Genomic DNA, 27,719 nt, shown 5'->3' with positions numbered 1-27,719 from the left:
TTATTTTCAAAAGAAGTAATATTAATTTTATCCTATTTTATAAATAAAAGTTATGTTTTCGGTATTTATGAATTAGAATATAACATAATATGTTGAGTTTGGTTTTCGGATTGGCTAAGAAGCTTATGACAATGATAAACCACCAAGCTTTTTAGCAATGGCAACTCTGTTGTATGCCACCCTAGGTACAAACTTTTGAGTTCTGGTAAATCCACAAGTTGCAAGAAATTTAGTTGAGGAAACTCAAACTTAGGAGGCGCTTCTACTTTCTCCATGGCAACAATTTCCTCCAACCCACAAGAGTTTATCTCAATCTCTTCTAAGTTTCCAGAGACCTGCATCTATAGAGACTGGAAAGAGGTTTTTCATACTCCAACATTTTGTAACCCTTACAATTTCTTGATTTTGAAAGGTGTGAAGTCTTTGTGGATTCTTTGGTAATCTTCTGAGTGTGTCAGGACAAACAAAACTGGGTAATTTTTCACAAATTCAACTCTCAAAACCTTGAGTTTGCAAAAAGAATCTGCTTCCAGTTTATTGTGCCATATTTACGGGATGTTATCCAAGTGTGAGAGTATCATCTTCTCCAAGCTTGGACAATGAACCTATATAACACGAAGCAGAAGATGAATAAGATGTCCATGTATTCTATTAAATGAGCTTCTGAAAAAAAAAAAAAAAAAAATACATTCTCATCAAAGAAAGGATGTATAATTGTAGTGTCATTCTCTAAGTTCATTTCTTCACATTCTTTCATGGGGAAGAATGTCTTCAAACTTTGACAACTCTTAATGTGAATTGCATTCAACGATGGGAGTTCAACCACAATAGATGGAAACATAAATTTCAAAGAATGACATACCTTCATAGTCAACCTTAAAAGTTTTGGGAACACAACCTGCAGACACAACTCTTGTTCTGTAAACAAACTTATAAATGTATTAAAATACCTGGAAAAAAAAAATAGTAAAAACATACCCTTTGATTAGCATGTTCTGTAGATTCTTCAATTTCTTCATCACTAAAAATCTCTTTTAGGTTCTTGCAATCAGTCACTTCGACTTTTTGGAAATGTGAAAGGTTTCTTGCCATAGAGATTGAGAAGCTATGCTCTAACTCATCACATTGTCTAATTATTATGGTCCTTAATTTGGTAAATGACTCTACATATAGTCGGCCTTCACATATCCCAGAATGTCTAATTGTTATGTTGTTGAACTTTTATATACATAAAGCAACAATAGCAATAAGCACTATCTTCTGCCAAAATCAGCATCACTTATTCACTTACAGGGAAAAAGTTTGTATTTTTTTTATATTCATATATGAAAAAAAACCATACACTTGCAAATGAAATGACATTCTAATAGATCACCACCCGTAAATATGGTCTACAAGTTGAGGGGTCGTAAAAGGGGCAGTAAGGGGTAATGGGTGTGAGTAAGAGTTAGTTACGAGAATATGCAAGTGGCTGGATAGAATAAGTTTTGTTAGCATAAGGTTAGTTTGGTAAGTACATGAGTATATATAGCTAGAGAGTGTTAAGGGAGGGATCAAGTAAATTCTTCATAGGTCATTAAGGGAGGGATCAAGTAAATTCTTCATAGGTCATTAAGGGAGGCTCCCCAGCTTCTCGAACTATTAGGAATCTATCTGTTTGGGTGCTATTTTCTGGAATTGTTATTTCAATCATTATATTAATATCAATTCAGTTTATATCAAATTGTGTGTTCTCTTTTTATTTGCTCTTTGTGTGTTGTGGTTGGATTTGGATTAATTTGATAGGAGGTTCCATCAAATTGGTATCAGAGCTTGGTTGGGGAATGGTAAAATCCAAGATGGAGAACAGAATGGATAATGTTGAAAAGGAAATGAAAACGATGAGGGAAGATGTGAGTACGTTGAAGACAGATTTATGTAGTGTTAAGGAGTTTCTGGTGGAGATGCGGGAATTGATATGTATGAGGGAGGAAAGGGATGAAAAAGGATACGAGGAGAAGGAGAAATCATCATCATCTTCAAAGAATCATAATTCTGATGGTGACAAGGGACATGAACGAGATCACAATGGTGATAAATGGGAAGGAGGACAAGAGGATTCGTAAACTTGAGCTGCCAATTTTTAACGGAGATGATCCTTTTGGGTGGACCTTCAAGCCTGATTGATACTTCACCATTAACCGATACGAAGAAGCGGAGATGGTGGAGGCCGCCGCTATGTGCATGGAGGGGAGAGCCTTAAACTAGTACCAATGGTTAGAGTCTTGGAGACCAATTCAGAATTGGAGGGATTTCAAAGCCACCTTAATTGCCAGATTCAAACCATCCTTTCAAGGGATAGCCTATGAGGAATTGGTGGAATTGAGACAAACTATGTCGATGACGGAATATTGCGAAGATTTTGAAGCACATACAACCTCCTTGAAAGAATTGGGGGAGGAGATGCTAATGGGTATCTTTGTCAATGGGCTAAAACAAGAGATTAGAGTTGAATTACGCCTAATGTAGCCCACAGATTTAAGTGAAGTTATGGAGCAAGCCCACCGAGTTGAAGAGAAAAATTGGGTGCTGGATAAGATCAGGCCCAAATTAACTAAAGCCCAAAGTGTAAAAAATGAGACTTATTCACGAGTTTTTGCAAGCCCAGAGGTGGGATGACCCGGTTGGTGGCCCAACACAACTAAATCTCTAGAACATGAGTATTCATCGTTAAATCGATTTACTAACAAGAGAGAAAAACCACCAGAGAAGGCAGCTTCTAGTTTCAAAGGGGACAATTTTTGGAGGCTAACAGAGGCAGACATTCAATATAAGAAGGAAAAGGGTTTGTGTTTTAGACGTGATGAAAAGTTTGGCCCTAACCACCGATGTAAAAGCAAGACTCTGTAGATTTTGCTGGCATGGAAAGATGACAATGCAAAGAAGGAAGAACCCATTAGACATCGAAAGGGAAACCACTATTGAAGGTAATCCTTTAGCCTTATCTATGAACTCTATTGTTGGAATCACCTCTGACAAAACTTTGAAAATAAAAGGGGTGATTGAGGGGGTAGGGGTTATTGTGTTGGTTGACAATGGAGCATCCCACAACTTTATTTCACACGACTTGGTGCGAAAGTTGGGAATGCAAATTGAAAAGGGAAAAATGTTTGGAGTGATGGTGGGAAATGGTGTCACGGTGAGAGGAGAATGTGTTTGTAAGGGAGTACAACTAGAGGTTCAAAGGGTTAAGATTACCTAAGATTGTTTTCCTTTTAATTTGGGTGGTGCTGACCTGGTGTTAGGGGTAACCTAGTTAAGTTCTTTAGGCGATGTGTGTGCAAATTGGAAGAATTTTACAATGAAGTTTGAGGTGGGGGGCAGAAGAGTGAGTCTACAAGGAGATCCATCCCTAGTTAAGACGGTGGTCTCTCTTAAAGCCATGTTAAGGTCACTGTATACTGTAGGGGGAGGATATTTGGTTGAGTTTTGTTCTACTTAAATGTTCTAGAACAGAGAGGAGAAGCGATCGACCCTAGGATAGTCTCAGTGTCGAAAGGGTATACCCATTTGTTTGACAACCCACTAAACTACCCCCGAAACGACAACATGACCATGCCATAGTCTTTTAAGATGGAGCCCGACAACCCAATATATGACCTTATAGATATCCTTATTTCCAAAAAACGAAATCGAGAAAATGGTAGGAGAAATGTTGGTGGCAGGAATCATCCAGCCTAGTTCCAACCCTTTCGCCAGCCCAATGTTGCTAGTCAAGAAAAATGATGGGAGTTGGAGATTTTGCGTAGATTACAGGACACTCAATGAGATAACTATCCCTGATAAGTTTCTCATGCCCATTATCGAAGAACTGTTAAATGAATTAGTCGGGGCAACTATTTTTTCATAGTTTGATTTACGATATGGATACCACCATATTCGATTAAAGGAGGAAGATATCCCCAAAACCGCCTTCTGAACTCATGAAGGCCACTATGATTCCTAGTCATGCCTTTTGGCCTGACAAATGCACCCTCAACCTTTCAAGCCCTGATAAATACTATTTTTAAGCTTATTCTGAGAAAATTTGAGTTGGCCTTCTTTGATGATATTTTCATCTACAATCCTGATCTAGATTCCCATGTGATACACCTCAAACAAGCCTTTAGGATTCTACAAGACAATGAACTAGTAATGAACAAGAAGTGCCTATTTAGACAGAAGAGACTTAAGTATTTGGGCCACTTAATTTCAGCTAAAAAAGTAGAAGCAGACCCACAAAAGATTGAGGCAATGGTTAATTGGCCTGGTCCAACCAGTGTGAAGGGTTTAAGGGGATTTTTGGGACTTACAGGGTATTATAGGAGATTTGTCAAGGGGTATGGCAGCATTGCACAACCATTTACTGAGTTGCTCAAAAAGGATTCTTTTAGCTGGAATGGGGAAGCACAAAAGGCCTTTGATAGGCTCAAGGAAGCAATGACTTCAGTTCCGGTATTGGCAGTTCCGAATTTTGAGATTCCCTTTGAAGTACAAACTAATGCTTCTGGCCAAGGTATAGGAGCAGTTCTGGTCTAGCAATCGAGACCCATAGCCTATCTAAGCAAAGCATTTTCACCACAAGCAAAACAAAAATCAGTTTTTGAAAGAGAATTGATGGCGATTGACTTTGTAATGCATAAGTGGAGCCCTTCCCTCTTGGGCAAGAGATTTATCATCAAAACTGACCAAAGGAGTCTACAATTTCTAACAAACCAGCGAATTATAACACCTGAACAACAAAGTGGCTGTCCAAATTAATAGGGTTCTCTTTCGACATTCATTATTGGCCAAGAAATACAAACAAAGTAGTTGATGCCTTGTCAAGGAGAGTGGAGGGACCAAATTTGAATACCATTTCAGTGGTGCAGTTTACAAAGTATGAAGACTTAGCTAGTGAAGCACAACAAGATCCCAAGCTGCAGTCTATCATCTAAGGCCTACTCATTGACCCTAATAGTAGGTCACACTACAAACTTCGTCAGGGGTGTCTACTGTACAAAAACATAATTGTCTTACCAAAAGGATCTAGATTCATCGTGAAACTCTTGGCAGAATTCCACTCCAGCCCCGGTGGAGGTCATTCAGGGTTCTTTAGGATGTACAAAAGGGTGGCAAACATTGCTTATTGGGAAGGGATCAGGCAAGACATTCAAGATTTTGTGAAAACTTGTACCATTTGCCAAGTCAATAAGCATTCAGCCCTCAAGCCGACTAAGCTTTTACAGCCTTTACCTATACCTACTCAAGTCTTTGAAGATTTGACGATGGATTTCATAGGAGGTTTACCAAGAGACAAGAGGTTTGATAGTATCCTAGTTGTGGTTGATCGGCTCACAAAATATGGTCATTTCATCCTCTTATCTCACCCTTTTGGTGCCAAGGAGGTAGCCACGATATTCATGAAGGAAATTGTTAAACTTCATGGGTTTCCCAAGTCTATAGTTTCGGACTGCGATAGACTTTTCATGAGCCAATTTTGGCTATAAATCTTCAAGGCAGTGGGGACCTTTCTCAAGTTCAGTTCAGCATACCATTCACAAACGAATGGTCAAACCGAAGTGGTTAATCGATGCTTAAAGGCATATTTGAGATGTTTCTGCAGTCTGCAACCTAAATAGTGGCCAAACTAGCTTTCTTGGGCAAAGTTTTGGTACAACACAACGTACCACCGCTCCACTAAAATGACGCCCTTCAAAGTCTTATATGGAAAAGACCCTCATCTCCTCCTCAAGCTTACCGATTACCCTTCCTCAGTAAAAGATGTGAACCAATAGATCCTTGCAAGAAATGTCATCCTAAATGAGCTTAAACATAACTTGGAAGTCGCTCAAGGGCGCATGAAGGAGCAGGCTGATCATCATCGCAGAGATATCAGTTTCTCTCCAGGAGATTATATGTACCTCAAACTTCAGACCTACAAGTTCAAGTCATTAGCCAGGAAACTGAATGAGAAACTCAGCCTTAGGTTTTATGGGCCTTTTACGGTGGTGCAAAGAATTGGCCAGGCAACTTACAAACTGGATCTACCTCCCACAACTCGTATTCATCCAATGTTCCATGTGTCCCAACTCAAAAGTGGCATACACAACTCAATTCCAGTTTAGCCAATTCCCACTTTTCTCACAGAAGATATGGAGCTCTAGGTGCAACCACAATCAGTTCTCTCGGTGCAGTCCCTACTCAATGGCTCCAAGGAGGTCTTCATTCAATGGAAGGACCTGCCCTCTTTTAAAGCAACATGGGAGTCGTACGACATCATCAACACCCAATTCCCTCAATTCCACCTTGAGGACAAGGTGGCTCTTCTAGAGGGGATATTGATAGATCACCACCCATTAATATGGTATACAAGTTGAGGGGTCGTAAAAGGGGCAGTAAGGGGTAATGGGTGTGAGTAAGAGTTAGTTACGAGAATATGCAAGTGGCTGGATAGAATAAGGTTTGTTAGCATAAGGTTAGTTTGGTAAGTATATGAGTATATATAGCAAGAGAGTGTTAAGAGAGGGATCAAGTAAATTCTTCATAGGTCATTAAGAGAGGCTCCCCAGCTCTTCGAACTGCTAGGAATCTATCTGTTTGGGTGCTATTTTCTGGAATTGTTATTTCAATCATTATATTGATATCAATTCAGTTTATATCAGATTGTGTGTTCTCTTTTTATTTGCTCTTTGTGTGTTGTGGTTGGATTTGGATTAATTTGACAAGAGGTTCCATCACATTCACATAACATTAGCTTGCGGTTAATAGCCAGGACCATAAATTTCCAAAGAATGGTAAATATATGTTCTCTAATCATTGTGGTGAATAAAACATAATTTGTGACATACCACATCACGCTTAACTGTTTTGGTGATGGGATCTGACTTCAATTCTGTTGCCAATGGCTGATCTATTAAATATAATGTAAAAGGAAAAAAAGGATTAGATTTTTCCATGGCATCAAATTATCAAGATAATAATCATATCAGAGAAGCAAATTCAGATAACAATACAAGGAAATCGAGTTTGACAATCAAAACTCTAATCAATAAAATCGATGGTTAAAGTATAAACTCCCCACTTGCATGCCAAAAGTACATCTAATCCAGTGAGCTTCCAAAAGATAAATTCATGTGTCCATGTCATAATAATAATCGAATAAATGAGATAAATATGACAACTTAATCATACAATCATTTCCAACAATCCACATCAATTCAATTACTCAACAATTCAATATCCCAAAACAATAAAATCATCACGAGGGTTACTAATCTTCACTAAATTTCCAACATAGAAATCAGCCTTTCACTAATCACACAGTTCCATCCACTCACCACATCCAAAATACCCATTGGGTAAGTCAACAAAGCCAACCTCTTCTTTAGAAGAACTAAACAATAAAATCATCAGGAGGGTTACTACTTACTAATCTTCACTAAATTTCCAACATAGAAATCAGCCTTCCACTAATCACAAAGTTCCATCCACTCACCACATCCAAAATACCCATTGGGTAAGTCAACAAAGCCAACCTCTTCTTTAGAAGAACTAAACCATAAATCATCAAGTTCGCATCCCATTAATAAAACAGCTCCATCCTCTTCATCACATCCAAAAATATCAACTTTTGTTTAATAGGATAATAAAGAAATCTCCCAAACCCACTAAGCAAACTTAGTTTTGACACTAAGCCCCTCTGCACAAACCCTACAAAGTTTCAATCAATTAAAGCTCTACTTATCAAACTAATAACTTAATCGTACACATTCTCTTAATTATAACACGAATCAAAGACGGATCTGGAAAAAAAAAAATGAGTCGGATAAAAGACACTCGTAAAGTCTTAACTTTATTAGCATCAAGCTTATGGCTTTTTCATCATTAACTGATTGGTGTTTGTTACAGTCTTTCTTTATTTTGCATCAAGCATATGACATAACAGAAGTTTGTAACCATTCCAATTCTTAGAGGCATTTCTGCAGTCATTTGGTGCTCCTCCCCTTCTGTTTTCTGTTTTCATCTTCATAAACTGAAAGACTTGAGGAACATGTTTACATATCACTAATTCAAATTAGTTCCATGCTGTCTCATCTCTTTTGTTGGTTTACACTAAGCAAGAGCCATTACTGAACCCCTACTCAACCAACAAAGATTTGTAACCCAAAATACAATGCAGGCATATCAAAACATACCAATGCATTTCTATTGTAACACACATCTAGAGAAAATACACTACTTTGATGTGTACTGTGCCATAGAATATCAATATAATGGAGACAAGATTCTGGGCATTTATCACTAATAATACTATGTGTAATTTTTCACTACATCATCTAAAGAATTTGGAGGCTAACTCAGCTTTGAAGAGTCTTGTGAAATGTGTTCATTACAATTCATATACTCGTTTGGCCTAACATGCTGATCATATCAATCAAAAGAATTCTGGAATAATGAGAATCTTACTGGAATCAATGTCAATTCCAAGAATACTCCGGCACTGAAACTTTTTTGCTGCACAAGAAAAAAGAAAATTATCTCTTCCAAAAAATTAATCAAAGTTTTAAATAAAAAATATTTAAAAAATATATATACCAATTTGAATGGTTATAATGCCGCTGTTACAACCGATGTCGAGACCATTTTTGCATTGAAACCACTCCTTTTTAAAAAACCTTAAGACGCAGATCTTCATCTAAGCCCTCACCAATCTTAACGAAACACACACTCAAACTCATACTCTAAAAATCGAAACAAAGAAAATGAGAAGGAGCAAGTAGTTGCACGATAGCGGTAGTAATTCTTGTAATTTCCGAATGGAAAAACTTCTTTGCGTTTCCTCCACCTCTTCTCATTAGCACCACACGCAATGTCCTCCGCCTGCTTCGTCTGTTTGTTCTTCTTGCTTCTCTTCTTCTTCTTCTTCTCGTCCTCCATTTTGTTCTGCTCAAATCACAATTCCATCCAAAAACAACTCGTTTAATCAAACTATTTCAAACATCAACGTATAAATGAGTCTAAATCAGCAAGTATAAAACCCTAACCCTAGAAATTCGTCAAAAATGCAATTAAGATTGAGATGAGTGTGGATTAATGGATTAGTAATCCAATTATATATCTGTAGAAAGTGATTCAGTGAGATTACGCTTTGAAAATTTGACGTTAGTGAGCGTTTCGTGCGTTGATTAACTAACCTTTGTGAATAAATAATCTTCAATTCCTTTTACTTGAAGAAGAAGATGGAAGGATCTGATAATTGCGTGGAGTCATTTCTGAGGTTGAGATATGTAACAAAGAAGAAACGGAGACGGGGAGCGTTTTAATTTAAGCGAATGTATGGTTTAAACACCTTTTGACGAATTTTTTATCTTTTTATTAGATTTTTGAATTACAATGTAGAAATTAATCAATGTATCTTTTTATTAGAATATCAATGCAGTAATTATTAATGTAATAATTAATATCTGTCAACATCACACATTCTACCTTGAATCCTACGTGTATTTTGTTGGTATCCTACATGATGTCCAAATAGAGAACAAGAAAGATTATATAGATATTGTACATTGATTTGATTTCTTGAAAATAGAAAGAAACGGTTGGACTAAGTTTAGGAAAAGCGTGATTTAATTTCTTGTTTTGGACTGCATTTTTTGGGTCATTGAATTTTAAGAATACATTCAAATTATATGTCAAATTATTATTTATTATTATGGATTAAGGTGTTTTTGGGTAGTGAGTATTTAACAACAAATTTATTTTTACAGTGATTTGTACACTTGGAACAACATTGATAATGCAACTCTATTGAGTAGTATTGACTGTAACACTTGTGTTGGATTCGAGATATAAATTGGATATAGAGCAATTCTATGTTGGCAAGTTTTATGGTCTTGAATCAATTGTGGCTAAATAACAAAGTGAAGAAGTTATAAATCTTTGTAAGGAGTTAATGAATGAGTAATAAATTAAGACTTTTGAAGGATTGATGAGTGATTAGGGAAACGATGAGACGAAAAAATAGATCTAAAAATCATTGAATACATTTAAACTTAAACCAAATTCGTGATATAATGTCAGTTCTTGTTCTTAATTGGTGGACCACATACCTTTATTTCTTTAATTAGAAAATCTGGACTTACTTATTTAACTCACAAATCAAATTGAGTGATTTATTCACAAGGGTTTTAGATTGATGCAATGAAGCTAGTGACTGTGTGTGTATGCGGTTTAGTGGTTGTATTTTTATAATTATGATAAGACAAATGACATAATCGTATTTTTATTATAATTGTTTAAGTTTTGTTAACGTTCAATAGAGTTTTGTGGCCATTCAAAACCATTAGATTCGTTTAAACTTAACCCAAATTATAAGGTACTTATAATCTTTATAATTTCATGATATAAATACAATAATTGGTCTTAATTGGTGAGTCACATGCCTTTTATTTCTTTAATTAGAAAATTTGCACCTACTTTAACTAACCCACAAATCAAATCAAGTGTATAAGTTTACGTAGTTTTAAATTGATGCAATGAATATTAATGATTATGTGTGTGTGATTTTTCTTGTTTTGGACTGCATTTTTTATACATGAATATCTAATTAGAAGTTGTGCAAGTTAATGTATTGTGATTTAATTTCTCTTTCACATACACTAAATTACAAAACCATAATTATACAACTTAAGATAAATATTGCCTAATATCTTCATTTTCTATGTTTACAAGAACAATGTTTACAAATAGAGATGACAGTGTCGAGATGCCTAATATTCGTAGAGAGGTGGCATCAACTCCTTGAGACATCAAATTACAAGATTCCAATTGTCATCTTTTAATAATACCATAATATAATTAATTATCTTAGTAACAATATAATAATTTAAATGAATTTGTATGATATGGAGAATAATTAATTAGGAGGTTTCATATTTGTATCTTGGTCACTTGAAATAAAGTAATCAATCATATTTGTATTTTTGTTTTTGTAAACAAATGGGGTGTATTGATAATTTTTAAAGGTGTTTTTGTAATTTTTTAAACTAATATGGACTATCTAGTAATTATCCTAGGTACCATAGACCGGTTCACAGGTTCCGATTCCTCCTATTTAGGAATCGAAACTGACCGGTTCCAATTTCAATTCCATATTTCAAAAACCAATCGATTCCGGTTCTTTCAAAAAATCCAAGGTACTCGGACTCGATCACCTGTGATGGTCACAACTCAATTTTTGGTAGTTTATTAGGTGTATTAGAATAGTATACTGACTACATTTTCATTATTAAAAAAGTAAAAAACAATTACTATATCGAATTATGATGTTTTTATGTACGTTGTGACTTCGGCTAATATTTATTTACCTCATTTTAGTACTCAAGTTTGAGAATTGAAAATTGAAATAGAGAAATAGCTAGAAACTCAACTTTAGGAAGATATATAACCATTTAAAAATATGTTATGAAATTTTTTCGGAATATCATATGGTGTTTCTAACAAATTTCAAACTAAGAAGATGTGCATACAATTTAAGCTTAATTTGAACCGGAATCAATGAAGATTTTCTATTTTTATTTATTAATCTCAAATTCAACTATCACAATAATTAGCATATATATTATTTAAAAGTTATTTTAATTGGAGCATAGCATAGTTCCATTATTATTCTTATACTAATAAATAAATTATCGTACACCTTAAATTCATAATTTTTTTCAGCATCTTTCAAAATTAATTTCATGGAAATAATGATTGATAAATTTATTTTATTTATTATATCAACTTTTGTGTCATCTTTGATTTAGATGAAACTTCCAAATTGTTGTTCATATCACAAGAATAGACTCATGAGAAGGAAATTAATTATAATGTTTTACTTATAATTGAATCATACAAAAGACAAAAATTACACAAAATTTATGTAAAATAACTACTCAATCTTTTGTTTTTTTCTGTTTGTATGATTCAATTATATAACTCAGTTATAAGCATAGCATTGCTCAGAAATTATTCTTATAATAATTAACGGAAAAAGTAATACAATACTTATAATTGAGTTATACAGTCAGACAAAAAACAAATAATAAAGTAATTATTTTACATAAATTTTGTATAATTTTTATTTGATTGTATAATTCAATTATAATCAAAACAAACATTATTAGTTTTCTATTACAAACTACAAAGTATTCAACTTAATACATTTAGGGGGAGTTTGAATCATATAATATTTTTTTATCTTAGTAATAATATTATCGGAAAGAAAGATTACATTGTAGATTACCGAGTTTAAATTATTATTGTACTTGGTTCAATTGGGATGTATTAATAATTAATGTGTTTGGTTGATAGTAATAACATATGTCCTGAAATACCCTTTTACTAGAATGCTCTTTAGATGATTACTAGATATAAATAATTAAGGGCTTGTTTGTTTTATTATTTCAAACCCTATTCTCTATCCTATTCCAAAATACTTGTTTGTTTAATTATTTGGGAAATACTATTTTATTTTTTAATTACTTTTAGACCCCTTAAGTTTATTAACTTAATTAAACACCCCCAGAAAAAAGTTTAAAAACTAATAAAAACAACCCCACCCACCCATAGTTGTCAGATTCCGGCAACCATCGTGAGTGGTGGCCGGAATCTGTTACAACGGCCTAAAAACGACCGAAAATGGTTGTTTATTCACCGATCTGGCGACGGCCAACTCTTTAGTTGTCTCTAACGGTCAGATCTGGCCTTTTGCGGCCGTTGACGGCCAGATCTGGCCGAAAAAAGCCAGATCGACACATCACCAGCCAGATTCGACCAGTTTGAGTTGTAACGGCAGATTCCGACCAGATTCCCGCGGTGGTGGTCGGAATCTAGCACTGTGGTGGTGAGGTGTTTTTGTCATTTTACAAATTGGGTGTTTTGTAATTATTAACAAAGCCAAGGATATTTTCGTCCACATTATCCACTGTTTTGGGGCAAAATTGGACAGAAATTTGGATTACCGAAGTAATATTTTAATACAACCCTCCCTCCAGGTAATATTATTCCCGGTGATTTACCCCCAATTTGGCACTGTTTGACATTTTTTTTTTTACCAAACATGGTTATCTACCCAATTTTAAATATATTACCCTCGTTATATAATATCAATCGGATCCAAATGGCCCCTTAGATTTAAACATTTACATTATATTTTATTCCCACCCCAATCATGCCCTTAGGAGTCTTAGCAACAAAGCTACGAACACCGAAATAGTTGCACCGAAATTGTGTACCGGCTTACGTGTAACACGCCTCTGAATTTTTTTACAATTTTTTTCTAGTCAACGGTCGTCCATCTAATTTGGACGGTCGTTCACTCACATGGGACGGGCATCCCCATTTAAAGGACGCCCGTCCTTGATTAAAATACAATTAAAAAATTTGTTAAACATTAGGGACGGCTGTCCATCCATTATGGACGGCCATCCATTAATTTTGGATGGGCACCCACAAATAATGGACTCCCTCCTTCACCCAAATATGGAAAAAAAAAAAAATCTTTGGGGATGCCCATCGACCAATTGTGGACGGCCGTCCCTTACTTTTGGACGGGCGTCCGTAAGAAATGGATGCCCGTCCATGATTTTGCTTTTACAAATAAAAAAAACTCTTTGGACGGCCATCCCAAAATTATGGACGGCCGTCCTTTCACTGTGGACAGGCGTCTGTAAGTAATGGACGCCCATCCATTATTTAGCTTTTACAAATCTAAATAAAAACGATGGATGGCCGTCCACAAATTGTGGACGGCCGTCCTTTTATTGTGGATGGGCGTCCATAAGTAATGGATGCCCGTCCATTCTTTTGCTTTAAAAAAAAAATAAAACAAAGGACGGCCATCCCTTTATGGTGGACGGCCGTCCCTTTATTGTGGACGGGCGTCCATAATTAATGGACGCCCATCCATTCTTTATGGACAGCCGTCCATAAGGGATGGATGCCCGTCCCTTATCTAAAGGACGGCCGTCCCACCCTTATGGACGCCCGTCCGCAACTGTAATCAAAATAAAAAAATCACATTTTAGGTTAAAAATTTTGGGGAAGTTTCAAAAATTAAAACACCTAGCCGGCCATTACCATCTTCTTCGTCTTCCATCTACGTTACTGCATCTTCGCGCTGTTGTTCTTCTAGACTCCTGTTCTTCGTCTTGGTAATTAAACACTTTCCCTTTTCAATTTTTTTTCATTTTTTTTTTTTTTTTTTTTTGGGTTGGATGAATGTGTTGAATGGAGTTGAGTTGATGAAATAAAATCCAGTCAATTTGGTGGGACTGGTTTGTGTAATTGATGAATAGAAGTATTCTGCCATTGATAAAGAGAAATGTAGTTTATTTTATGTGCTGGTTTGTGTGAACTACCATGAAAGGAAAATTGATTTTAGGCATATTTTAGGAAAATTGGTTGTGGAATTATGGAATTTTGGAATTTGTGTTTTGTTCTTCATTGATCTGTTCATGATGAGATTCATGATGAGATCTGTTCATGATGAGATTCAAATCGATGGAAGGACCTTGCACTAAAAAAAAAAAAAATTACAATGTTCTTCTCATTAATTTCTCTCACCCATCACAGCCTTATAAACATGTACATACAAAAATCTACAACACGCCCAGTTTTCCCAATTTACAAATATCTACAGCGCACACCAGTTTGCTCTCTTTTTTAATCAAACAGAATACATTTTTGTTTTGTCGGTATCTTCACAAAGCTTGATGAACTACCTCCAGGCCCCAGCCATTAAGAAACTGCAAAACAAATGGATAATGAATCTTAGATTTATAAGTGTATTTGAGGTCCCAGAAGAACTTTTCCATACACCGTCTGTTAGAATCATTATCTTCAGGGTATTTAGTGTTTATATAATTCATCACCTTCTCTAACTTGTCCCCACATTTTAGTATAATACCCCATTCCGGTTATAACTGCTCCTATCACACTGTAAATGATTGTTATACCCTGTTTTGGTCGAGGAATTATGTTAAAAGCGAAGAAATCAAAGTTTAATTAAGGTACTTACCTTCCATAGCGAAGAGAATTTGTAAAGAAACCAACACCGAAAGCAGTTGCAAACACAATACGAAAGGGTTTGAACATGGGCACATACAAAGGGCCCTTCATCTGTGTACACGAGATGTGGACAGTTTTGCTTAGTGATAATTGTTAGCTTTAAACTTCTGCAGGTTGTGTTAAGCTGGTGTATTGGCTGAATTACTACCAATATTGATATACATATTTGAAGAGTATTTGTTTGATTGTTCTATGTTGGTTATTGTGTTTATATGAAATTGTTATTTGTGTTGGTTGTGGAATTCTAGAATTCTGGAATTTTTGCTGAGCATTGAAAGAGAAATTACATTTTCTAATTAAGCTGTGCTTGTTTGTTACAAATATGAAAACAAATGTAGTCTAAATGCAAAACAAGTGCCTGAAGAATGAACCATTCTCTTATTGTTTGAGAAATTAGTTGGGTATTCTGTTTTTTGCTTGATGATTAGCTCATTAGTTTCTGATTTAATTTTGGACATTTGTTAACATTACCAGATTTTACAGTGCCATGTAGAAATTGATGATGAGCTCAAAATGTATATGTTAAGAGTAATTGGCTCTGTGTCTTTGGCAGATTATGATGACGACGATTTTTTTATGTATACAGGTTTTAGAAGAAAGCAGAAAATGGTGAGGGGAAAAAAAAAACAACCATTCATCAGGAAGGCACATCCTCATCTGCAATTCAATTTTGAGACTTGCGACATAAAAAACAATACGAGAATGTATCGAAAAGAGATATTTGCCTTGGAAGAAGTTTGGATTTAGGACTTCTAACAACTTTAGGTTTAGGTGATGAAATCAATGGTTGGATTAATCATTTGAAATGGGACCATTTGGTTAGTATGAGATATGATGGATATAAGCATTTGATATATGAGTTTTTTGGTAGTTTGGAAGTTGCAGAGACAGACAGTGATGAGTTTCAGGCGTATAAAATGTTCTTTAAATTAAAGAATCAGAACTTTGTAGTTACACCACAAGATTTAGCAACCTGGATAGGATTTGATTATGAAGGTTTGGAAAACGTACCTAGAAACTGGGATTCCAAACAAGCTTGGATTGATGTTTTCGGAATAGGGACTTACCATCCACATAGGTATAAATCTACAAAGTTATAGAATCCTGCTATGAGAATATTTCACAGATACTTGACTTTCATATTTAATGGTAGGAAAGAGACAAATGGAAATGTGACGGTTAAGGATTTATTGTTCATGGAAGCAGCAGTTAGTAGGGAGGCAAGTTAATTCAGCGAAGTTATTGATTAAGAAGTTGGGAGAGATCACCGCAGAAAAAGGAGAAATATATTGGGGGATGCTGGTTACGTTAATATGTGAGAAGTTGAATATTGAGATCACCCCTGATGATGCAACAAATAAGATTACGTTTTCTACGACTAATGTGTTGGGGGATGTGACATTGAATAGAATGGGTTTGATTAAAAAGAATGTGGTAGGACAATGGTATCTGATTAGGGATGAAATGGAGAGAGATGCAACGGTTTAGGAAGGTGTCAGTATTCCAGAAGGGGTTACTGAAGGACAAGTCTATGTGCGCAAAAAAAGAAGAACGAGTACTGAAACTGGACCATCTGAGAATGTAGAAGATATGGCTTCTCATACTTTACAGGGAATAGAAAGCAGATTTGAGTGGACGGAAAAGTTTCAAAAGGAGCGTTTTTCACGTATTGAGAGGCAAATGCAAGAACAACATGATCAATTGCAAAGTGATTTCAACATGTTTACATCAAGAATTGACGAAACAGTTGACATCATTGGAGACCGCATGACAGAGATTTTCAGCATGATGAAGAACCTCTCAACAGCCTCCTCATCCTCCAGTCAACCTCCACCCCCTGCACCATGATGAAGAATTTTTCCCTTTTGTTTATAAATAGATTGATTTGAGCGGATGTTGTTAATAAAGATTGTAGTTTGTTTATAAATAAATCTATCTTTTGTTTATAAATAGATTTGTCTTTGTTTATACATATGTCAACAACTCTTTTCAATGTATATGTAATACTAGACATACCCAAAGGCATAAAAATTCAAATCTCAAAAGAAATGCATATCCAAAATGCCATGTACAACCGGAGTCTACAATGTGACGATAGTATATACTGAAAACACTCATAATAAGTTACATTAACGTCATTATCATGAATTCACTATCCTACACAATCAATGACGAAAATACAAAAAATAAAACAACTGTATACGCATACAACTCAACTGCATTCGGTAGAAATTAACCAAAGCATGAAAAATTTCTACCAAATACAATTCTATATGCTCCAACCTGGCAAAAATATCAAACATCTCCTAACGAGACATGTTCATCATTTACAAACTCCTGTCTAGTATAGAAATTACTTTGTCCTGCGAGATTTGGAACCGGAGCAGTGGACATCTGTCATTGTTTAATAACCACAATTTAGCACACGTTATAGAAAACTTAAGGCAATTACAATTATACAAGATACATAACACATACCTATGTAGTAACAACATCGTTTGACAACACTTGAGTTTCTGCATCGGCCACGGAAGTATATAAAAGAAATTGTTCCTTTTGTCGCTGTACCGATGATCCTTTTCCTAAAAAGTATCACCGATGATCCTTTTCCTAAAAAGTATCATAACACATTAATAATCAAGTTGAAATTATTCTAAACTTCAAATAAGTAAATAATGTTTCATAAAAATACTGAAATAATGTATAAGTCATACCCATTCTTTGTTTTTGTAATTTTTTCTTTTTAACCCAACGTATAATTTCTTCAATCTTCTACTGCTTTCTTCTACATGGAGGACGACCTTTGCTACAAGCTGTCTGTGGACTAATGATTAGGGTATTCCCCTCTTTAGGGGGATTGTCCCCATCTTGACTAGTCAAACCGGTTCTGGAAGAGATGTTCACTGTTGTACCAAGCCCTCCCTCACTTTCCTTTTGCTCCAACTGTTTCCTCATGTCAATCATAAACTCCATCATCATATTATAATCTTCCTCATTGTTTGATGCCAGATCCGCTATTGTCAGCATTAAATTAGACAACTTATCAAAACGTTATCCTTCAATGTTGGTGCTCCACCTATTATAACTGACCTTAATTTTCGTATGACATCTGTTCACATTTTTCCTGCAACGTCGTAAAATGTACTTTTCTGGAACGTGTGAAACCCTTTATGAATCAACACCATAATGACATGTCTGCATAAAATCCCCCTGAACTCAAACAACTGACAAGTACAACGAATATCACATGAACTTTCTTCAAAGTATACTGCATGAGGAACACGGCGACTATTATCTCCAAACCAAACATCTTCCCAAACTTGAAACTCCTCGCATGAATCACATTTTTTTAGAAAAGATAACTCACAATAAATCTTCCCCGCAATCTCATCTTAAAGCTCTTTAAACTTTGCAGTTGTGTATGCAATTTGAAATTGTTTCTCAATGGGGTAATTAGTTATGCATGGTATCCAAGATTTGAAAGATCTAAAATCAGCCTCCCTTTCTTTTTCCACTTTAGCTCGCAATGCATTATCATATTGTTCCACAAATTGTTTCAAAGTGGTTTTGGAATTGACATACCCATAAAAAAATGCATGCATACTTTCACTACGTTGGGTAGTAGACATACCTGCCCATAAAATATCTTTAAGAAATGCAGGCACCCATCGTACTCTTTCTTTGTACAATCCACATAACCATACATTATCATGAAGATTGTGCACATCAACAAATTGGTTCCACCGCTCTTCGAACTCTTCACGCGTAAAGGAATCATACACAACATTTTGCAACTTAAACTTGATAGTTTCATATTCCTTATACCCCCTTAACTTTTCAGGCAGTTTCTTCATTATATGCCACAAACACCACCTATGTCTTGTACCAGGGAAAACAATCTCAATTGCATTTTGCATGGCCTTATCTTGATCAGTGATTATTCCATTAGGAGCGACATCCATGCATTCAAGCCAAGAACGAAATAGCCATACAAATGTCTCAGTGTCCTCATGAGAAATTAACCCACAACCTAACAACGTTGAATGTCCATGATGATCAACCCCCACAAAAGCAGCAAATGGCATGTCATACTTGTTCGTCAGATACGTTGTGTCGAAGGTGATAACATCACCGAATTCTTTATATGCACCCCTACATCTAGCATCAACCCATAACACATTCTGTAATCGACTCTCTTCATCTACATCAATCATGTACCAGAAATTTGAATTCTCCTTTTGCATTTTCCTAAAATACTCAAGTACTGCGGAAGCATCTCCAACTCCAAGTCGTAACTTTCTCACTTTTTCAATGTAGTTCCTACAATCTTTTTCTAGAAACGTCAAATTCTCTACACCTCCCGCCTCAACTGAACATGACTTAAAATTCTTACACGGTCTAATCCCAGCCACATCATTAACTTCAAGTCGCCTTTTCACATAAGGTTGTATCGTTCGGTTAACCTTGAAATATCTTCTTTTTGTCGGACTTGTAAGATCATGGTTATGTTCAAGTACAACTGATTTAATTTCCCATTTGCATTCACCATTCAAAGCTGCACTAATCCGACTCTTACAATCTGTTTTGGCAACAGGTTATTTTTTCAAGGTATTTCTGGACTTACATCTCTCCTTTCCAGAACAAGAACATGCCACTGTCACATATCTCATCTCTCCATCTTCGCCTTTCTTTGACGTACGTATCATTGCTTCAAATCCTATTTTGTTACCATACCATTTGTAATACTTCACCAGACTATCAACTGAATCAAACACCATTCCAATATGAGGCTCTACTTCTTCCTCTGCACATCTCATAACTTCTAATTCATCACGTTCATTTTCCTGATTTAATAGTTTTATAATACATAAAATTAGAATGTACTAATACAACACATCAAAATAAACAATACGATACAATAAATTTAAAATCATGTTAACGAAAAAGTACATTTCGAGCACAATTTACCTTAACATCATTGAAATGAGGCAAACTGGACTCTTCCATATTCTGAGGCAAACTGGACTCTTCCATATTCTGAGCCAAACTGGACTCTTCCATATTCTGAGCCAAACTGGACTCTTCCATATTCTAAGCCAAACTGGACTCTTCCATATTCTATAATTTAATGCAAATTCAATACTAGTGTTCACGTTCACGAAATCTGATTCATAACAATCACCAAGAAATTTTCTCTATCGGTTTTTTTCTATTGTAACATAGATTCAATCCAAAATATAATACAAAACAAAATAAATGGATAAGTTATATAAAAATTTCCACTGTAAAAAACTAAATAAATGCATAAATTATATAAAAATCGATTATTAACCTGGACAAATCTTTCTAATCTCCCTTTCCACTGTAAAAAATGGATCTCTCTTTCCACTATAAAAAATGGCTATGGTTTGATGAAAAGTTTATAGCTTTCGTTCTTCACACAGTAGCTGGAAAATGAGGAAAAAACGTTTGTTGCAGGAAGAAATGGCTGAGGAATGCAGACGCAACACTAAGGCGAAGAATAGACGGCAACGATAAAGTAGAAGGGGACGACGAATTTTGGCGCTGGTTTTCTTTCGCTCGAAGAATTTTAGCGCTTGTTGTTGGAGAAGCGTATTAGAGTAGCTAATGTAAACAAAAAAAATTTATTAAAAAAAATTAAATGTTTTTTTACCATTTAGGGACGGCCGTCCAGTGTTAAAATTTTTTTTTTTTAAGAATTACTTTTGGACGGGCGTCCATTAGTTACGGACACCCATCCGCAATAAATGGATGGCCGTCCACAATTTGTGGACGGGCATCCATCATTCTTATTTAGATTTGTAAAAGCCAAATAATGGACGAGCGTCCATTACTTACGGACGCCCGTCCACAGTGAAAGGACGATCGTCCATAATTTTGGGACGACCGTCCAAAAAGTTTTTTTTATTTGTAAAAGCAAAATCGTGGACAGGCGTCAAAAGTAAGGGACGGCCGTCCACAATTGGTGGACAGGCGTCCCCAAAGATTTTTTTTTTTTTCCATATTTGGGTGAATAATGGACGCCCGTCCAAAATTAATGGACAGTCGTCCCTAATATTTAACAAATTTTTTAATTGTATTTTAATCAGGGACGGGCATCCTTTAAATGGGGACGTCCATCTCTTGTATATGGACACCCGTCCATATAATATGGACGGGCGTCCATGTGAGTGAATGACCATCCAAATTTGATAGATGACCGTTCACTAGAAAAAAATTATAAAAAAATTCAGAGGCATATTACACGTAGATCAATACACAATTTCAGTGCAACTATTTCGGTGCCCGTAGCTTTGTCGGGAGTCTTAGAGGGGGTCTTTGCATCTCATATCGAAACACAACAAAGCTAACTCTGTAAATAGTAAAAACAAAGTTCAGATTTTAATCTTTTATCTCTCAGTATCTTGCGATTACCAACCTATCTTTCCTCTCCATTGTCTACTTCCATCTCTCTCGCGAAGCAACATTGAACTTTTCGGTATGAATTTCTTCTTTTTTATTCTTTGTTTAAAACTTTACATCATTTTTGTTTACTTCATTTGTAAGTGGGTTTACTCTGTAATGTGTTATTGGCTTTTGTGGGTACCGAATGTTTGAATTTGTATAAGTTTTTATTGTTGTTCACCAAGTGTTCGATGAATTGCTTGATCAGTACACTATTTATTTATTTGAAATTTATGTCTCAGCTAATTCTTTGCCTTTTGTTCGGTATTAATATTAATGGGAGATAAAAAGAAAAATTGCTCTAAGGAATCGTTGGTTAGATTCTTTTTACTTATCTGTCATTTGTGAATTTGAGCGGACTGGGTCTGTTGGACTCCGCTGTGTGTGCTTAAAAGTGAATGGTGTTTGGTTTGGGTGGGATCATCGTTTCCCAAGCACCCTTTTTTGTTTGCTAATCTCTATACGTTACTATGGATTGTGTTCAAAGTCCGTTCATTGGTTTATTTCTAAAAATTGGCCGACCATTATGTGGGTTATACTTTGGTTGAGCGTTTTATTTTTCAGCTCATTAAAGGTGTCGGATTACACTTCATTTTAGAATAATGTTTTGCTTGTGTTAAACCCTTTTGCAGCCATTACAACACCTGACATTTTTGGTCTCTAAAGTTTGAATTGAAGTGATGGGGGTGAAGAAAATAATAGTAAAGAAAGCATTGGGAGAAATGGGGTTCGCTAAAGATGGTGGAATCATCAACTGGTTCCCAGGCCACATGGCTGCCGCTACTCGAGCCATTAAAAACCGTCTCAAAGTCTCCGACCTCGTCATTGAAGTCCGCGATGCTCGGGTCCAGTGCACAAGCTCTCACCTCTACTTTTGCTTATGTTTTTATTTGTCTCTTTTTTTATAACATTCCTTTTTGGCGTAAGCAGATTCCTTTGTCTTCGGCCCACCCAGATTTACAGCCTCAGCTCTCTGCCAAACGCCGTGTCATTGCTCTCAACAAGAAAGACTTAGCCAATCCCAATATTTTGAATGTAAACTTTTTGCTTCTTCTTCTGCATGATGCAAAATCTGAGAGTTATTTTATTTTATCTTCGAAGGAAATTGTCATTAGTTTCAAATGCAGGTAGATCCCATTAGTTGGGAAATTCTTCAGAAACCTTGTCTGAAATTTGTGAAAATCCTTTTTACGATCTCCATTTATCTTTATTTTTGTTTTCTAATTGAAGTTGTCCATCAGTAAAAAGGCTCAATCCTTAGGGAGATGAATGGAGTTTATGTTATATTATATTTTCATTTTCACTGGTTCAATGTTATGGGTATTTTACCATGAATTTTATTTTAATATAATTTAATGTTTATTTGTTTAATTGTTGCAGAAATGGGTACGCTATTTTGATTTGTGCAAGCAAGATTGCATTGCAATTAACGCTCATAGTAGGAGTTCTGTTAAAAAGGTTAGCTTATGTGTTCAGTAAGGTTCTATGCCTTACACAATTCAGACCATATTGTCTTACTGGTTAACTATAGGTTTTGTTTACCATGGTTTATGCTACTATATGTAGTCTTCAAATGTTGATATGTATACAAATGCAGAACACTGGAAGCTGTCTTTTTGTTTTTGGAATATGAAGTTGTTTTCCTATATTTGATTGACTCTTGATATATGGTTGAAATTTATTGATGATTTATTTTATTTACTCTTTTCACTTGCATTCTTGTTGATAATATTTCTTCCTGGTTCATTTGCTGAAGCTTCTTGATCTTGTGGAGTTAAAACTGAAGGAAGTGATTGCAAGGGAACCTACACTCCTTGTTATGGTGGTGGGTGTTCCTAATGTTGGGAAATCTGCTTTAATCAATTCAGTCCATCGAATTGCTTTGTCTCGCTTTCCTGGTAAGATGTAACTATGTTAGGTGTCTACACAGTATTTTGTTGACTAAAATGTAGCTCAAAATTTGGTGCAATTAAGTTTTCAGTTTATTTTGTCTCAAATTCATGCTTATTAAGCAATAACATTTTTGAATCTTCTACATAGTGCAAGAGAAGACAAAGAGAGCCACAGTAGGTCCATTGCCTGGTGTCACTCAAGATATTGCAGGATTCAAGGTCCTTTTTTTTTCTGGAGCTCCCTTCTTCTTCTTCTTCTCTTTCTCTCCCCATGATTACGTGCACACATATTCCACAAATTCTCTATAGTCTTGTAAGATGAAGATAATGATATTGTCTATAACATTGGTAAAGGGTAACAGTGGCCTGGCTTTGCCTTTCGTGTTGTCATGTCTATGGTCTTCTTCTTTAGCTTTTATTTATATATCTATTTTTCTTAGTTGCTAGAATTTGGAGTTAAAGATGTGAACTTAGCAATCGTTTTTATTTTTATTTTTTGACAGAAAAAGGGGAGCAACATAGCTTTGGCTCTTTTCTTTTTGGCTTTAACATGAAAGTATGTGAAGAAAAATCATTTGCCTAAACCTTTATTTAGATATTTTTCCTTTGGTCACCTATTAATATGGCTATTTCTGATGCTGCTTTAAAATTTCAGTATCAATTTGTCAAGTTCTTAGAGAGCTTCTTTTGTTTTTCAAATTAAAAAATATGAACTTTTCCTATTCATTTTCCCTAGTCTCTGTGGTTTGCCTTTTTCTTGTTATCATTTTGCCTAATGAAAACCCTTCCCCTTCATAAAATTTGGATGTTGACTGTTTTTTCCCCCTTATTTAATACAGATTGCCCATCGGCCTAGCATATATGTTTTAGACACGCCAGGTGTGTTAGTTCCAAGTATCCCAGATATTGAAACAGGGTTAAAGCTAGCTCTTGCAGGTTGAACCCTCTTTCAGAATTACATTCTAGTTCTAATTCCTGTATTTTATCCTCTAAATATTGTTTCATTCACTTGTGGTATGTTGTTTATGAACATCTGAACATGCTTTTATATTTATCAACAATTATATGTTGGTAAGATTAAGTTAGGATGATTCTGACCATGATGCACTACATTGCAGCAATGAATTAAATACTACAGAATTTATCTAAATCTTTTGTTATTAGAGAAAGGTATTTGGGAAGCAATTTCTGCAAACTGACTCAGCCATATGTTTGTACTGATGTAAATTGAGGTTTATATTATCAGGATTCTTTTAATGGTTTATAGGATCGGCCAATTAGGATCTCGTTATTTACCAAGGTTTTTTCATAATGCATATATAGGGTCCGTTAAAGATTCGGTGGTAGGTGAAGAGCGCATCACTCAATACTTACTGGCAATATTAAATATTCGAGGCACCCCCCTTCATTGGAGCCACTTGAGTAATAGAACTGAAGTGTCTCAAAACGAATCTGATGGCAAACATGAGTATAATCTTAAAGACCTTCGTCAAAAGAGGAGAAAACCACCTGACATTTCAGATGTGCTCTACATTGAGGTAATGAAGGTCTCTCCCTCTAAAATGTGGATGGCATAGACTATTCAAGAACTTCTTACATAGAATTGTAACTTCTTATGATCACTTAGAATTACATCATTCCGTCCTAAAAAGCTCTTTTGTTTGCTAGTACATATTTAGTTAGTTTGTTACTATCAAAATAGTTATTTTAGGTTCTAACCAGAGCAAGTGTGGAATTTTCATCCGTGTTGGTTTTCCATATTGGATGCTCTAATTTTGTGTATTCTTCTATAATTTTCTTATGAGTAAATTTGTCAATTATAAATCTAATTTCATGAAAATTTGTTTCTGTATAATTTTAGTTGTTCACTTCCACATTCTTTATACATTACCTTGATGGTTGATCTGCAATTTGTACCCAATACTCCCATTTTATTTGCATAATTAAGCTCAATCTTGAAGTGGCGTTTTATTTCTCTGACTCTGGGCTTAGTATAATTGGTCTTACAGAAATGTTAGAGTTTCTTTTACAGAAAATTCTTAAATTGTATGGGAAAATTTTTCTTTAGTTTTATAGAATTCAAAGAAAAAGAAATGCGTGCTATATCCAGATATTAGTCTGTGGTAATAAAATCAAAGGATTAATTAAAATTATTGTTAATTATTTATGATATATGGAGACTAAATATGTCAATTATATATATTGCTCATTAACTTCTTTCTAACTGTTAGAAAGATGTTTAATTTACCATGAAGAGATTCATCCATTAATATTTGTACGAATGGCTAATCAGAATTGCTTTTCAAGAATAATGCTTGTTCTTCTGCATATCACTCTTGCCAACTTTTAGTTATCTTCAGATATTGTCTCATTTCTAAATTTTAGTGTTCTACTTGTTCATTTACAGGATCTTGTAACAGAAGTCCGGCGGTCATTATATGAAACTCTGAATGAATTCAAAGGTAATGTAGAAGATGAGAATGACTTGGAGAGTCTCATAGAACAGCAGTTCGAAGTACTACAGAAGGCCTTGAAGATACCTCATAAAGCATCTGAAGCTCGGTTGATGGTATCAAAAAAGTTCCTTACTTTATTTAGGACTGGTAAACTAGGTCCTTTCATTCTCGATGATGTTCCTGATTCTAACTCTAGCTTGTGATATCCTTCCAGGAAGTTAACATAGCCCCCTTCCTCTTTCAGTCGAATGTTCTTAGGGTGTGTTTCGTTCAGGGAATGTTAGATTATAGGGAATGTTAGATTATTAAAATCTTATATTACCTTGAAGATTACTGGGAATCTTTAGAAAAATGTATTTGGTTAGTTGGTGGGTATGTTATATTAATATGTTTGTTTATGAAGAATAAATTGGTGGGTATGTTATTTAAATTACTAAATTGCCCTCTTTTTAAATATTAATATAATATTATTTTTATTATTAATTTTTGAATAATTTTTTTTAACCCCCAATATTTCAGATTTAGCTACCGTTTATATAAAACTTTAATTTATAACAAAATCATCACACCCTTTGTCGTTGCTTGCGCCCACCGCAAATCACAGCTAGAAGTCTCTGAAAGTTGTCGTGAGTAGCTCACCCTGACCACGAGGCTTTGCTATGGTCGTTTTTTGCTATATTGATGGCCGAAAACGGCCATATGAGGCCAGAGCTGGCCATTAGCGACCAGATGCCTTTGACGGCTAAATCCCTGGCCATTACATATTTGGGCAAGATCTGGCCTGATATGGCCATTTTCGACCATTAATATGGCCATAAACGGTCATATCGAAGCCTCCCAGCGACTCTCGGTCATTTTTAGGGACTCTGATGACTTTTCGACGACGGTCCGTGGTGGTTGGCCCACTGTCGACGGTGGTGGCTGGATGGCGGTGATGGTTTGTAATTTGTTTTAAATATAAGGACATTATTGTCTAAAAACTTAATTAAACAAGGATAAAATTGAAATAATATATTAATGTAAATTGATTTTAAATAGGGTTATTATTGTCTAAAATTTTTATTAATAAGGGATAGAATTGTAACAAAAATAAGATTACTAATACCTAAGAAAATTGAGGTAATCAGATTATTTCTAATATTGTCAACAGTAACAACTTAACAACTATTGGTAATACAAGATTATCGGAATTTTATATTACTTGATAACCAAACATGATAATCAAGTAATATAAGATGACATAATCTCAGTATCTTATATTACCTTCAACTAAACGCCCCCTTAATCATATGTCGGTCCAAATTTTTCTATATATTGTGACTTCAAATAACACCACAGTCTCTTAAAAAAAAAAAAAAAAAAAAATGAGTGGTTCAATTTATCTCATAGAATTAAACTAAAGAAGTTCTATTTAATATACTTCATTTAAAATTTTAATGTATTTTTATTTTTTATTTTTTTGGTGCTTATAACACCCTACAAATTCTATAAATGTGGTTCAACTAATTATTTTCTTTAAAACCTAACTACTTAATAACATTGTTTTAAAACCTGGACCGAAGAGCAACTTGTATTGATGCCCAGGTCACGGGTCAACTGGTCCAACCGGTTGGACCGGTCGGTTGGACTGATGACATCAGCGACAATTTTATTTTTAAAAAATTACATATTAAGCTCTTAAATTTTAATATATTACAAAAATTCCCCTAANAGCCCCCTTCCTCTTTCAGTCGAATGTTCTTAGGGTGTGTTTCGTTCAGGGAATGTTAGATTATAGGGAATGTTAGATTATTAA

At 35.1% G+C, this 27,719-nt stretch overlaps 1 protein-coding gene, 1 long non-coding RNA gene and 1 pseudogene across 3 annotated transcripts; 1 reads left to right on the top strand and 2 right to left on the bottom strand.

The window, feature by feature from the left end:
- Positions 1 to 186: 186 nt before the first annotated feature.
- LOC116146731 lies at positions 187 to 1,199 on the bottom strand. The gene is made up of 3 exons (XR_004130563.1): positions 979 to 1,199; positions 863 to 898; positions 187 to 605 (listed from the first exon to the last, which is right to left on the bottom strand). It is a non-coding gene; the product is annotated as an uncharacterized LOC116146731 (long non-coding RNA).
- A 7,023-nt stretch (positions 1,200 to 8,222) lies between these two features.
- Positions 8,223 to 9,323, bottom strand: LOC116146876 (annotated as a pseudogene).
- Positions 9,324 to 21,433: 12,110 nt separating this feature from the next.
- LOC116146794 (short integuments 2, mitochondrial) lies at positions 21,434 to 26,291 on the top strand. Of its 2 annotated transcripts, XM_031432238.1 has the most exons (9): positions 21,434 to 21,610; positions 22,209 to 22,421; positions 22,507 to 22,611; positions 22,957 to 23,034; positions 23,333 to 23,474; positions 23,617 to 23,687; positions 24,308 to 24,404; positions 24,792 to 25,006; positions 25,876 to 26,291. In XM_031432238.1, the coding sequence occupies exons 2-9, from the start codon at positions 22,257 to 22,259 to the stop codon at positions 26,125 to 26,127; spliced, it is 1,125 nt and encodes a 374-aa protein (XP_031288098.1). In that variant the 5' UTR covers positions 21,434 to 21,610; positions 22,209 to 22,256; the 3' UTR covers positions 26,128 to 26,291. The 2 variants fall into 2 exon arrangements, with proteins under 2 accessions (XP_031288098.1, XP_031288099.1); XM_031432239.1 differs by lacking the exon at positions 22,507 to 22,611.
- Positions 26,292 to 27,719: the final 1,428 nt, after the last annotated feature.

Source organism: Pistacia vera, unplaced genomic scaffold, assembly GCF_008641045.1.
Source record: "Pistacia vera cultivar Batoury unplaced genomic scaffold, PisVer_v2 Contig483, whole genome shotgun sequence".
Lineage (NCBI taxonomy): Eukaryota > Viridiplantae > Streptophyta > Magnoliopsida > Sapindales > Anacardiaceae > Pistacia > Pistacia vera.
This window is presented reverse-complemented; position numbering and strand designations above follow the sequence as displayed.

Bases quoted from the DNA above. Each gene is read 5' to 3' on its own strand.
- LOC116146794 (XM_031432238.1), top strand. From the start codon at position 22,257: ATGGGGGTGAAGAAAATAATAGTAAAGAAAGCATTGGGAGAAATGGGG. The intron at 23,035-23,332 runs GTTAGCTTATGT...CATTTGCTGAAG, and splicing joins GTAGGAGTTCTGTTAAAAAG to CTTCTTGATCTTGTGGAGTT. The intron at 24,405-24,791 runs GTTGAACCCTCT...ATGCATATATAG, and splicing joins GTTAAAGCTAGCTCTTGCAG to GGTCCGTTAAAGATTCGGTG.